General features: G+C 38.4%; 1 protein-coding gene across 4 annotated transcripts in view; it reads left to right on the plus strand.

Moving 5' to 3' along the window:
- The window catches only part of slc7a1a (solute carrier family 7 member 1a), a 32,548-nt gene extending 17,955 nt beyond the window's left edge, over positions 1–14,593 (plus strand). For 2 of the 4 annotated variants that reach the window (XM_035911672.2, XM_006800058.3), the window contains 12 exons: positions 4,154–4,402; positions 4,493–4,675; positions 4,778–4,936; positions 5,030–5,204; positions 5,325–5,458; positions 6,822–7,044; positions 9,941–10,077; positions 11,008–11,110; positions 11,379–11,557; positions 11,850–12,001; positions 12,110–12,218; positions 12,617–14,593. In XM_035911672.2, the coding sequence (XP_035767565.1) occupies positions 4,204–4,402; positions 4,493–4,675; positions 4,778–4,936; positions 5,030–5,204; positions 5,325–5,458; positions 6,822–7,044; positions 9,941–10,077; positions 11,008–11,110; positions 11,379–11,557; positions 11,850–12,001; positions 12,110–12,218; positions 12,617–12,795 (1,932 nt within the window). In that variant the 5' untranslated portion in view covers positions 4,154–4,203 and the 3' untranslated portion in view covers positions 12,796–14,593. Of the gene's footprint in view, positions 1–1,405; positions 1,705–1,728; positions 2,284–4,153; positions 4,403–4,492; positions 4,676–4,777; positions 4,937–5,029; positions 5,205–5,324; positions 5,459–6,821; positions 7,045–9,940; positions 10,078–11,007; positions 11,111–11,378; positions 11,558–11,849; positions 12,002–12,109; positions 12,219–12,616 lie in introns of those variants that run through there. The other 2 variants (XM_087847306.1, XM_035911673.2) reach the window with 2 other exon arrangements.
- Positions 14,594–14,907: the final 314 nt, after the last annotated feature.

Below are 14,907 nucleotides of genomic sequence, written 5' to 3' on the forward strand. Positions count from 1 at the left end.
TACTGTACAGACGAATAGAAGCTGTCATTGTCAAAAATAAACCTATTTAGTTAAATCCTGTATTATTATCATCATCATCATCATTATTATTATTGTTATTATTATTATTATTATTATTATTATTATTATTATTATTATTATTATTATTATTATTGACCTGACAAAATGTGTTACTGATACAGTTTTTTTCTGTCTGTTTTTTGTTACTTTGTTTAAAGGTGACTTGTGATTTAATTATCTCAGTTTACTTGGACTTCTTTATGATAAAGCCAGTATGACTAAATTCAGCCACCAGTCTTCCTCAAAGTTGTGAGAGAGGTGTTGATTTTTATAAAAAGTGTGTTAAGTGTCCTTTGTTTCTCTTGGCAGTTTCTCTGCATTTGAACTCTTTAGCTCGTCGTGCTTTTTAATATATAGATTTGCCGAAACAAAACAAAAAAACACAGCACATCATTTTCTGCACTTTTCTCTGTTTCTCTGTCAAAGGGTGTCAGGGTACTCATTCTAGCTGTTTAAACATTCACACGTGTTGTCCTACATACAGCATGTATGTATAACTAGAAAAAGTTGAATCATAACTATAGTCTGTTAAAGCATCCACTCATTCACAAGGTGACTGACCTGATCAAAGTCTAGAGAACTTAGATGTAGAGGATAAATTTTCATCATACCACAAAGCTTTTTATTAAACTTTAGCCCATCTTTGTCTCTACCACTGACTTTACTGCAAATAAATTCAGTGATGCTCTTGTCAGTAAGTATTATCCTGTTACAACAGCCCTACTGAATCCCAGTGAACTCCTAACCTCTTTCAATAATCATTGTCATGTAGCTGAACTGAAATGCAATGTTAAAACTCACACTCCTCCCTGCATGACTAATTATCTAGATTACTTAACCCTTTATTGGGCAATTTTCAGCCTAAAAACACTATCCCTCTTATCTTGATCACTTAATGTTTTTGAAATTGGATTGTAATCAGAGGTTATCTGAAAACACAGTAATCCTCACTCACTGCCAACTAAAAACACTGCCAGTTTCAAACCATTAATCATTCATAGACATCATGTCAGCAAGGTTGGGGGGGTGGGGGTTGTTTTTTTAAACAGATACCAGTTGACTCTTTTACTTATGAACAGTTCTTCACTTCTGGTATTTTTCCAGCTGTTTTTGGACATAGAATCATTCATCTGCTACTGAGAAAGCTCAATTAGCATTCCCAGGGGGCGTTTTGATTGTTTTCAATGATCGACAGAGGTGACTGCTCAATGTTTGTGCTTTTATATTTGATTACTGCCTTGGATACTTTTGCTCACTGTTTTCTCATGCTCTGTCTATTAAGCACACCCCACTTGCCCATTTTGTTTGTGGTGTTCCTGAATACTTTATTTTTTATGTATTCATTTATGTATTATTTCATTAAAGGCAATTTTCAGGCCTACCAATCACATTAAGCTCTTTTAAAGCTTCAGTTAAGTCATTGTAACCCCACACCCCAGATATCAAATTTGACAGATTTTTAAGTGTCCAGGACCCTCTTAGGGACACTCCCAATAGGGGTTAAAAATCTGGGACTCTCCACCAATTGCTCTTAGAGCTGAAAAAGCTCCTCGGATGAGAAGTGAAACAGCTTCAAGAAACTTGAAGAAGTCCAGACGCGTTTCTTTCCGAGCTCAGTCACCTCAAGGAACTTTATATTGTAAGGTAAAGACTCTACAATAACAACTAAGGCTATTTATGGAATGACTATTAGGTCTTCTTCAAGCCAGCCATTTTCCAAATGTCCAGAAGTTTCATATTTATGGTCTAACTTCATTGGTTGAAAGGGCTTACACCCCTTTTTTGTTCAGTTCCTCCCTTCCACTTCTTTAACATATTATCCAAAGTACCCTGCCAAATACTTTTTAATGTGTCTTACAAGGGACCATGCTTTATATTGCATACTGTTATAAATGTAATATGCAACTACAATGCTGCTGTTATATTAGTCTATGTACAAGAGTTCTTCTGGTAGAAATGCATTTATTAAGTCATCCGAAGTCTGCAGGAATTAAGTCTGCACATGTGTGCACGTGTGTGCACGTGTGCCCGCTGCTTGGAATAGCCAAGCCATGTGATTCTTCTGGAGTCTATTTCAGATCACCTACTGTCCAAAGCCCCACAGTCTTCACAGCAGCTTAAAGAAAAGTTAACAAATGCACAGTTTAATCCTTCTGTCGTCACTTATCATTTCATCAGGAGTTGTTAGGTCGAGTGCTGAAGTGTACCTGTAGGTGTGTTTGAGTAAGTACTCTGTTCTTTTTCTGCCTTCACAACAAACAGGTTACTTTGACATAAGGTTCAGAAGGCGTATTTTAGTTGGTTTTGAATGATCAGATTTCATTCAATTTGAACAAAATCTGACAAAATGTAGATTTTTCGACAGAAAGTTGTGACCCCAGACTGACCCATATACTCAAGTCAGTCAGGGGTTGTGTGATATATATAGGTCATTTTCATTGGTTTGTTTATTTTTTTTTCTGCAACGACTTTATGACTGCACCAGAACATTTTTTAAAATCTTTACACTAAATTGGATTTTTATTACAAATTTGTATTTATGAGCTTCTGAGATCATAGACAGATGCAGCATGTGCAATGCTGTGATACTCAAAGCAGTATGCAGTATTAGTGCTTCTGGTTTAGTCCCGGATTTTAATAGATTATTTGTACAATGGTTGTTCTTAAGATGAATAAAGCATATCATTTCTCAACTTTTACTTGCGTATTGTTACTTTTCTACATGTCTATACACGTTAACCATTCACTTTCATTTGCTGAATGAGTGAAATAATGTAGGGTTAATACATGGCATGCAGATTGTCTGACAGCAGTAGCACTTTTGGGGTCTCATTAAGGAGAAATGGCAACCTGAAGTCACATTTTACTTTGAAAAAATGCTAGTTTTTTATGTCATGCAGTATATGAATCAGATATATCAATTCTGTAATTGAAGGCTGGAACTAACACTTATCTTCACTTTTGATTATATTCTTTATCAACTGTTTTGTCTGTAAATGTCAGAATCGACCAGGAAAATATTAACATTTGATTTTCTCATTTAACTAATAAAGGACCAATTGGTGTGTATCTAATCAAAAGGCATATGTTCATTATCTAGGCCCTTAATAGTGGAAAATAGAAGAGGCAGTCACCTATGAAAATCTAATAAATGGCCATCGAGCTTACTGTTGCACGTGTATCATCATTTATAATCACTGACAACATGCAAACTATAGTGACCTCTACAACACTGCTGCAGGTGTGACTTCTGTAGCAGTTTCACTTTGATAATGGTGGACAGCTTGATGCAACAAGGAATAGAATAATTTCATTGTGCCAGCACATTACTAAATTTTCCCCAATTGTTTAATGTAAATATGAGTTATTGTATTTTCTTGCCTTTTTACAAAGATTCTATGTTTTTTTTATTTTTAGATCTGCTAAGATTGGTTTTTAGTTCAGTGACATGAAAATATCTGTACAGTGTTTTTTGTACTGAGCAGTTATTTTCATTTATTCCCTAAAATGCGGCTGGTTGCGTGTGATATTATATTTGTATTTATATATGCTATATTTTACAGCGTCATCTAAGTCGGCTTTAGATATATGTGTGTAATTTTGCTTGGTTTGGATACAAGCTCATTTATTAGACATTTTTATACAGTGTAATTCATAATTAACGTGTGATGTGCTAGGCCGGAAAATTGAATGTGAGCCTGATTATTCTCAGAGGTAAGTGAGACGACGGTGTTCTCACATCAGCTTGTCCTTGGGTAGAAGTTTCCGTGAGCTGTGGCAAAACTGTTGCACTGTCCACATGACCTCTTGTGTTCATATCCTTAGGTCAGTGCATTCTCACAAGGTGTCTGGATACTTGTCAGGCTGCTACTCTCTGTTACTTGTGTTTATCTTGTGCAAATGAATTAGCTGTATGATCCAAACATGGGCTAAACAGTAACAATCCTGGCAGATACTTTTAGTTTATTTTCTGCAATGAGTAATGCGCTATAATGAGCTTCCTTAGCTATTGTCAGAAATTGGAGTCCTTTGTTGAAGCAGGGGATATGAAAAACTAAGCGTGTTTTGTAAACTTACTGTCTTTCATCTTTAGGTTGTGACCTCTGAACCCCTAAACCTATTGCTGAGACCAGAGTGTGATCCATGGCTATAAAGAGCCTTCTGCACGCTGCTTCCACTTTCAGGAAGCAGCTGATGAGGGTGAAGGTGGTAAACTCTAACTGCGAGGACTCCCGTCTGTGCCGATGTCTCAACACCTTTGACCTGGTAGCACTCGGTGTGGGCAGTACATTGGGTGCTGGTGTTTATGTGCTCGCTGGTGCTGTTGCAAGAGAGAATTCTGGCAAGTGACATTACTTTTGATAGTGAAAACATGTGTAATGAGGAAAAACCTGAAAGTTTTTAATCATATAATTCCCACCACCTTCCACAGGTCCCGCTATTGTGCTGTCATTCCTGATAGCAGCTATAGCGTCAGTGTTAGCCGGGCTTTGCTACGCTGAGTTTGGAGCCCGTGTTCCCAAAACAGGCTCGGCTTATCTGTACTCCTATGTGACTGTAGGGGAGCTGTGGGCCTTCATCACTGGATGGAATCTCATTCTCTCCTACGTCATTGGTAAGCATAAAGCAGCACTGCTTTATTGTTTCTGTTTTGTCTAGTTTAAGGTCATGTGTAGGAAGAAATTTGTCTTCAAGAATGTTTTTTTCTTCGTCTCAGGTGCCTCCAGCGTGGCTCGTGCATGGAGCGCCACCTTTGATGAGTTGATAGGGAACCCCATAGGGCAGTTCTGCAGACAGTACATGGCCCTGAATGTACCAGGAGCACTGGCAGAGTATCCTGACATATTTGGTGCTTTCATCATAATCATTCTTACAAGTAAGAAGACATAGAAAAGATTTAATATTACACTTAACACATTTTCCTAAGACATTTTTCATTTTCCATTTCTTTGTCCTTTGCAATTCTAAGGTCTGCTGGCATTTGGGGTCAAAGAATCAGCAATGGTGAACAAGGTCTTCACTTGTATCAATGTCCTAGTCTTGGTGTTCATGGTGATCTCTGGATTCGTCAAAGGCACTATTAAAAACTGGCAGCTAGACCCTGAAGAGATCCTACATGCAAGTTATACAACAAACAGCACCAAGTAAGGACATATTCAATGCTGAATCTTTCCCTTTAAATGTCTCTGTTACTCTATTTTTTTTAATCTGGATGACATTCTTTTAGAACTATATTTCATATTATTTATATTCCTCTGATTTAGTGTGACAGACGTTCTGCCAAGCGCAGAGAGTTTAGGAATCGGCGGCTTCATGCCATTTGGATTCACCGGTGTCCTGTCAGGAGCCGCTACCTGTTTCTATGGATTTGTGGGATTTGACTGCATTGCTACCACAGGTTAGTGCTGATCTGACCTGAAAACACAAACTCTTTTGACCTTCTGTTTTTGACTCCCTCTGCTCCACGTCTCACAGTTTCACATACATATCCCTTTGACGGCCTCATGGATGTGTTTCCATTTTCAGGGAGAGAGGGGGGAATGTTACTCAATCTTTTTGGAACCGTTTCAGCCCCGAGTTTTCCTAAACATCCAGAAGTATTACATAACAGGGGGCAAGAGAGAAATTAAAGATGCATTTTACTGCGTTTGGCTCATTTCTGCTACTGGCTGAAGGCCAAAAGACTGCTACTGAGGTTAGGGGGGAACAAACAGGGTTTTGGAAGAGGGCATTCCAGAGGTTTTTCCCTGAGTTTTGCAGAGTTTGTGAACAGGCTTGTTTCTTCATACATGTTACAAGGTTTTTCCCACCCATACGTTTTCTGAATTTTAACTGGCTGGCAAGCTGACCAGTTAGCCTTAAATTACAATTGTTAGACATAACACAAAGTCACAATGATCTTTTTGCTTGCGTGTGTGTGTGTGTGGCAGTAAGAGTTAAGTTGGCATGAACTCCATTTCCCCCTGACACACACACACAGACACACACAAACACACATATCATCCACACAGCAGTTGTCTCCGTCACGTTTCAGAGCTCTTTTATTTTACAGTACTTTGGGCCTGCTTTGACACGTAACTGTCCGTCTTATGCACTCGCTCCATCACTGTAATGCGGTTTTATTACACAGCAAGGCCTTCCTACACAATCACCTGCAGCTGAGCAGTTAGGCCTCTCAGCATGGTGGCTCCCCCGAAAAAATAAGCTAATATCTTCAAACCTTGCAATGAACTGGGAGTGGCTAGTAACAAAGACATAGCTGTATAGCAGACGATGGGGCGATTTAGGAAATAACTAAGAAGGTAAAGTAATTTCACTGCTATTTACAGGTTCAGTCAGCCACTTAGCATTCAGTTAATTTCCATAAAATTTTGCATGCACCTCGATGCAACTGCAGCACTTCTGTAAATTATGTTACCTTTCTGAATACAGTGTCTGCACCCTGCATTCAAATGGACAGTTCTCAGATGAAAGCATAAAACTCCTCCAAAATCTGAATATCCATCCATCATCCATCCAACAGTAGAGTTTGTACCGTGTTCTGTGTTTTTGTTCCACTGAATTTTCACATATTCACTTTTCTGCCTCATGTTCAAACGCTAAAAGTAAGAATTTCTGTCTTCTGACGATGTTTTTCAAATATAAATATAAGCAAAAAATGGCACATTACCTGAAGATATTTCTGCACCCATTGACGTCATACAGAAGCAGATTTGCATATCTTGGCTCTTAACTGTGTCTGTATATTATATATGTCCTAGGTGAAGAGGTGAAGAACCCCCAGCGAGCCATTCCTTTTGGTATCGTATCCTCATTGCTCATCTGCTTTGTGATCTACTTCAGCGTTTCTGGTGCTCTCACCCTCATGATGCCATACTACCTGCTGGACAGCAACAGCCCTCTGCCTACAGCTTTTAATTATGTGGGCTGGGGGGGCGCGAAATATGCTGTAGCTGTAGGCTCTCTTTGCGCTCTGTCTACAAGGTAAGAGATTTGAACTTAGAAGCACAATGAACATGTACTAGATCTTGCTGAGTAAACTTTGAACTGATTACCACTAAGATAAGCAACTGTGAATACCAGTAGGTATTCTATTAGGCTGAGGAATATAAATTTGTTCCTTGTGAACCATGACATTTATTCAGCATTGTCCACTCAGTCATCATTAGCCAACTGCAATTTTCTTTTAAAAAATCAAACTGGAATCCTATAAAAAATATAGATGTTTGAATGGGGAAATGAAACACTGTCACTCAGCTGCTACAGCTGCAGCAGAAGGGCAGGAGTCAGTAACCGACTCAGAGTTTAAGCTCCTGTTTTTTGGAACAGAAAATCCAGAATTTCCCCTATTTCAGGATTAGCAAACTCAGAATCACTCATCTGCTTTCTGGAGCGTAACCAAAGACTATCATTCATTTTAAATGTACAGTTGTGTACACGGTTCTGTCTCAGATAACTACACACACACACACATATATTTATGTTTGTGTTCCTGAGCGAGAGTGTATATTTAACTTCGGAAAGCATTTGATGCCTTAACTAAAAATAAAACACGCTGCTGAGAATATAGCTGCACCATCACTGTGTGAAGGCGATTATGTAACAGGGACTCAGAAAGGCTAAGGCAGGTGACATTTTTTTTTGCTAACAATTAGTTTCTAATCACTTTAAATGATGGTCCATATATGTTATATTTAGCTATTAATAATAGCAACAATCAACCAATATTTTATTCATGATAGAACATAGAAAACATATCAAATATTTAAACTGAGTATTTTACTATTTCATGATAAAAAATACGATACAATGATAATTTTGAATTTGATGGCACCAGACTGGGCATAGGTGCAACAAACGGCTGAAAAAGAACATTTTGATATTATCTTAAATGGTTAATCGCTGCACGAAAGGCAATAGCCAGAAATCAATATTGGAAGCTCGTGTGCTTCGGCCCCTCAGGCAACACCGCATTAAAACCAGGCATGATTCACAAAGGTTAAAGCTCTATTATGCAGAGAAGAAACTATTTATGAACATGATCTAGAAATGCTGTCTTCTCTGGGCCAAAGCTGTGGTCCAGTGAAATGCAATTTGAAATTCCCTTAGGTAAACTTGGACACCATGTCCTTTGGACTAGTGAAGAGGGAGACTATGCATGCTGTCATCGCTGTGTCCAAAAGTATGTATCTCTGATTTTAAGGGGATGCATTAGTGCATTAGTACATTAAAGGTTTTATAGCGACATATGCTCAGGAAAAGACTTGCATATCTCAGCAAGATTGTGTTAAACCACTTCTTGAAACACTTAGAACTGCATGGCTTCATCGTAGCAGAGGGTGCTCAAAGGGCCTACTTGGAGTCCAGACCTTTCACCAGCTGAAAAGATTAACATGAAACATTTTTTCTCCGATCATCACAAAAAGGTCGTGGCAGATGGCTGTCGCTCCCTGAGCCTGGTTCTGCCAGAGGGTTTCTTACTGTTAAAAGGGAGTTTTGTCACCAAGTGCTTGCTGAAAGGTATTTGAGCAAGCACTTGGTATTATTGTAAGGTCCATATCTTTCAGTATAAAGAGTCTTGAGGCGCTGTTTTTATGAATTGGTGCTATAAAAAAAAATTAATTGAAAATGAACGTGTAGTGAAAAACACGATAAACAAGACCCAGGGCTGTTGAACAGCTCAAATCCTATATCAGATAAGAGTGAGATAACATTCCTCTTTCAAAGGTTCAGCAGCTGATCTCCTCAGTTCTCGAATGTTTCGAGACTGTTGTTAAAAGAAGAGAGGATGCCACACAGTGGCAAACAACATGGCCCTGTCCCATCTTTACTAAGACATATTAAATTCAGCTAATATTAAATATAAAAATGAGCTAATATCTTTGTTTTAATGGTACATTTTCTCAGTTTAAACATTGATTTTTTTCATGTTTTATTGTGAATAAAATATGGGTGCATAAGATCTGCAAAACATTGCATTATTGTTATTTACATATTACAAAGTTACATTACAAAGTGTTGCACATGTGTTCCTAACTTAAAATGTATGCACAACATATTTAAGTATCTTGTGTTCTGTTTTTTTTTTATTTATTTTTTTGTCTTAATCTGCTGTATCTATGTTGAATGTGATGCTCCTTGCATATGTGTGCTGTTGTCTTTGCTTATGCATGTTTCACATGGTTGCTCGTGTGGATACTTTATATTTTGGTACGCCCTTCCCCCCATGTTAGCTTGCTGGGTTGTCTGTACCCTGTTCCTCGTGTGATCATGGCTATGGCTGATGATGGGCTGTTATCAAAGTCCTTGGCCAGGGTCAACTCCTGCACCAAAACCCCACTAAATGCAACTTTTGTCACTTCCTCTCTGGCAGGTGAGATACTAACACGCGTTAGCATTAAAAACTAATTATTAAGTGTTTTACATAGCCAGGTCTCTGTTTAGTTGGCTGAGGGAGTCAAGATTATTGTGTCTATACTATAAGTCTTCCATTGTTTTTTCTATTGGGAAACTTGAGACATATTTTCTAACTTGCATCTTGAGAAGGAGATGTGCAACAGCACTAATCCAAACTAAACCGCATGGTATGTGGACTAAAACTGACAGTAACAGCATGTGCAAAACATGCAGTCATACAATTTTACATGCTGACATCAGAGTATCCTTGTCCCAGCATGTTGTTCTTCAACAGCGTTGCCAGTCTGGCACGCTGCAGCATGTTCTTTAACCCCCAGATCTTACCACCCACATCTGTCTACTTTCTCTGAATCTTCCCTTGGTACTCGCTGACCTTTCCTAATTCTTCTTTCCCCCTTGTCCCTCACGTTACACCAAACCGCTGCCATCACAATACGATGCCCTCCCCCCACCTTTACCCCAGTCTGTTGGGTTCCATGTTCCCCCTACCTCGTATCATCCTTGCTATGGCGCAGGATGGCCTGCTCTTCTCCTTCTTGGCCAACATCAGCGAGAGAAAATCTCCCGTAACATCTACTGTTGCTGCCGGGGCTATATCTGGTAAGATAAAAGGGGCGTTAAATAAAAACGTAAATTCCTGTATTTGAGTAGAGGGACTTGAGAGAGGCAGTGATAGATGGTCAGGTTTGAATTGAAGAGAAAAAGAACAAAGCAGAGACTTTTTGGTTTTTGAAAGATTAAGTTTCAAAACTTTTTATAACTTTTTTTTAATAGAGGCAGCTCTTTTATCGATATCTGATTTTCCAACCTATGGGAATTTTTGCCACCTCCAGCCTATACTTTATCCATTCCCAACTGGGGCACTTTTTAAAACTGAAAACATGCAAACCTTTAATCAAAACTTTAATCAACAGGTTTTTAATGATCTTTTCTTGATTTGTTTTGTTGAGATTGATTTACTATTAACTTCTTTCCTTTCTTAGCCACTGCTTCATTTTTTATCTTTCCCCACCAGTGACATGATATGAGATTTTGTCCCTTTTAAAAAATAGAACGGAAAAATAAGAGTATCATATAAGTGAAATGGAATGACCAGGTGGTTGCTGGTTTCTCTCCATAATGCTATTTTTACCCTATACCCTAATACAGCACCCCAAGAAGATTGTAGTTGTGAAATTTCAAGTACATTTTGAACTCATATAATTATAAATTATAAATTTTTTTGTAGCAAAGATTTCTTTTGTGTGTGGTAAACCTTTGGAACATCAAAGGGTCATGACCCACACTTTGGGAATCACTATTGTGAAAAGAATATGTACATTCAAGCTAGCATCTTTATGAGGCTGTACTCAATGGCATCATTTGAGCTTATGATCAGCATACTTCTATGCTCACAGTAACTGTATAAGCATGCTGAATGTTAGACACATCTTAATTTATTCTTCTAAGACAAGTATGGAAAATAATTGATGGGATCAAACAAGCATTGTCACTTTAAATTTTCATTTTTTGTCTCCTTGTACTGTGAAGTTGTCATGGTGTTAATGTTCGAGTTGAAGGACCTGGTGGACCTGATGTCGATAGGGACGCTGCTAGCCTACACATTAGTGGCTGCCTGTATCCTGGTGCTCAGGTTAGTAAGAATATATCAGCTTGAAGAATTTACTTTGGACACGGTCTGAACATGTTTATAGTTGTTTATGCTAGCCAATAAAACTATTGGAAGCTATTTCAAACATACGCAGCATTGACATTGCTTATAAGCAGGTTCATTGTGTGCTAATGTTGCAGTGTGCATTACCAGCTTTTTCACCGGTGCTACTATTTTAAGTGGCAGGAACACAGAGTACAACTGCTATGTCTGAACACTTCATTATGGGTGTTTGTTCTTGTTGTTTCAGGTACCGGCCCAGCATGGGTTACCAGATTGTCAGTAGCCACGAGGAGATGGAGTTGAATGAGGGCAACATCCTGCCCGGTATGGAAGAGAGGCTCAGCTTCAAAACCTTGCTGTTCCCAGACAACCCCACACCATCCAAACTGTCAGGCTTCACTGTCAACGTCTGTGTCTTTCTCCTCGGTATGTTATTAAACCAGGACTGCTTTAAAATGGCAATAAAATCATACAAATAATGTAAGAAAATCAAGTATAAAGACCTTGTAAAGCACTTTAGTTTTAAATGTGCTGTAGAAATAACATTTATTTGCTTACTCAATAAAATGAAGGTGTTAGATCTTTGGTAAACAACCCAACAAGTGTGCTCACCTTGAATGTAGGTGATGGATTTATTTCCAGTATCTTCACTGTTAAAAATCACATTGCACTTGTGAAGTATTACACATAAGATAATAACATTTCTTTAATTTTAAAGGAATGCTGATGCTGGCATTCAGTGTTCTGGCATCTTATGGAGATCTTGCTTCGTGGAATTTGGTAGCCCTCAGCGTCATCTTCATGATGTGTCTTTTCGTGGTCTTCATCATCTGGAGACAGCCCCAGAACCACACTAAACTCTCCTTCAAGGTTTGATTTAAGCCCTTTCAGCACGACCTCTGCCCCCTGAGAGTTCACGCTTGCTAAGTTTTAATGGATACTGTTACGCTTTCTCCTTTTGTGGTATTTGTCTCCCAGGTGCCCATGCTGCCCTTCATTCCAGTGATCAGCATGTTTGTCAATATCTACCTGATGATGCAGCTTGAAGAACGCACTTGGGTTAAATTCTCAATCTGGATGGCCATAGGTAGTTACACTCCATCGTTCTTTTTTTAACTGCAAGAATTCTGCTCACTACACTTACCTAGGATGACGCTGAAAACTCTCACACACCCAGCTGACTATTTTACTTGCTTTAGCTGCTTGAAATGGGCTAGCTGCTTTGACTTGACATTGCAATGTGTTCGCAGACCGATCTGAAACATTTGCAAAACATGAGTAAACATACTTTGTCAGTTGGTTGCGAAAATGTCGATGTTATTAAAAAGGTACATGTTTTTAGACTGAAAAGTTCAGCAGGTGTATTTGCATTGAAAAGCTAGGATTCCATAACACCGGAACCAATCAAAAAACAAACTGCCAACAAAATAGCTTTTAAACTAATTATATCCTGCAAGTAAAGTTAAGTTCTTTTTGCCTTTCCAGGTTTCGCGATCTACTTCGGCTATGGTATCCATCACAGCACCCTGTCAGCTGCAGCTCATTCGACTCCGGACACAGAGATGATGGGCTTAGGGCTTAACCACAAGTCAGCATCACCAGAAAAGGAAGCCTTTCTGTCCAATGGCATTGATGTAAGGGAAGAGAATGATGGAGGTTTGTAGGAATTTGCAAATCTCCATCATCAGATCACGCTGCTTCCAAGACATGCATCCTTGATAGCCAGCAGTCAGTCTGTGTCAGCCCACTGGCAGAACTTTCTTTTAGGGAAGGTAAAGATAAATACCTCATACCTAAAATTCACAAACTTCTGACTTACTTCTTCAGCTGCAGTGAGAACACAGCCATAACTGACATGTTCTGTATTTTGCAATAAGGTTCAGATTCAAGTGCCAATTATTACTTGACTATCAGGAATTAGGGCTTATGTTGGAGAAACAGAATACATCATTGTCTTAAAGAGGTTGGGGGGGGCATAGTCTCTGTTTCTTTTCATATTGGGTTGTACTTATGTCTACAACCTGTGTCTGAGCCACATTTTTGACAGCAGGAATATGTACAAAAGCCAATGTGTGGGTGCCAGAAAGGTCTGCAATGATCAATGATGGATGGATTTTTGTTGTTGTTGATGATGATGTTTGTTTGTTGTATCAAAAGTTTATCAGTTAGGTTCATGAGTTTTTGTTGGACAATAACACATTTTTTAGTGCTTTTGCCTCCATTCTGTACCAAGAAATTTTAAATCAAATGATCAAGATGTGAATCAAGGGAAGTGCAGACTTTAATTCAAAGTGTTTATACATAGGTCTGAATTTAATTATCAGGGGGGAAAAACCCTGGAGAAATTAACAAGGGTTGCTTTTAATAACTGGGCAAAAATCTTTTACAGTCAGTGATGGTCTGACATCCAGAAATTAGTTCAGTTTTTTCTTCTGAAAGTGTAAACTATCCTATGTTGGCTTGAGGTAACTGATATGGCCATTAAAGAACATAGCCTTTCTTTGCCTTGAGAAAGTTGCTTTTGCAGAATGTGTTTGGTCATTATCCAGTTTGCACTGCGAAGTGTCCATTGTACAACCGGGTTGAATTGGATGTAGAGTACAGCCCTGCATGCTTCACAGTTCATCCTGCTACTTATATCAGCAGCTAAATTGTCATCAATAAACTCTAGTAAACTGGTTCTATTGGCAGCCATACATGCTCATGCCATAACACTGACTCCACCGTGTTTGACAGATGATGTGTTATGCTTTGGATCATGAGTTGTTTTTTTCCTGCTTCACTATCCTTTTCCCATTATTATTTGCTTTATTACTTGGCATATCTGTGACATAATTCTTCACTAGCAGAAATCTATGGTCAGCTCATTGTCTGGATGTATAAAAGCACCGTTTCTATATGTGAAAAATTTTCATTGATGTCTTTTGAGGTCCAAAACTTGGTCCTCATGTTCAGTTGTGGTTTAACAGTACAGTTTTAATGCAGTGGTATGTTTGTTTATATCTTTGTTTTCTCAAGCAGCAATCATGAAACATTGTAAAGCAAAGGTCTGCAACGCAGAATGTAATACACAAACTAATGTTCCAGGAGTAAATCTAACTTTTGAATCTTTGTACATGTTTAGGATGAAGGCAATGACAGTTTCAGATTTTCAGTTCATGTCCTCCAACTTTAAGTGACAGTGGATTTTCACAGTGCTGGCTGCTGTATCTTTGCATTTGTGGTTTGTAGCATGTATTTTCTAATACAAAATAAGAGAGGCCAAATTTTTACCACTTGTTTGTTTTTTCTAATCAAATGAAATGTCTCTTTTGAGGAAGTTATATGTCCGCCATTCATTTTACATGTTTTCTCCTGTTTATTGATGTGTTTTAATACCCATGCTGAATTTTTACAAATGTAATTGGATACTGTTTGGCTGAGTTTTACACCACTGTCATTAAAATATGTGACACACACAAACTGAACTTAATAAAAATTTGATTGTATGTTCAAAATGACTGGCTTCATGTTTTATTTCTTTAAACATGGTTTTCACTATCAAAATTATGCTTGCATTTTGAATGAAAGAAGCAGTGAAGCAGTGCATGATTGCCGGCATTGTTTCCACCACTTTTCAGTGCGTCTGTTTTTCGAAAGATCTTGATATTGACCGGAGGCATAAAAATGTTAATCTACTTAGCAGTGGGTGATTATTTCAGATGAACTATATAGACAAAACTACACATTACACCTGCAAGAGCTTTGATGACAAGAGTTCTAAATGTAGTCGACTT

The sequence above is a fragment of the Neolamprologus brichardi genome, chromosome 10, assembly GCF_056152115.1.
Source record: "Neolamprologus brichardi isolate AB-2024 chromosome 10, ASM5615211v1, whole genome shotgun sequence".
NCBI lineage: Eukaryota > Metazoa > Chordata > Actinopteri > Cichliformes > Cichlidae > Neolamprologus > Neolamprologus brichardi.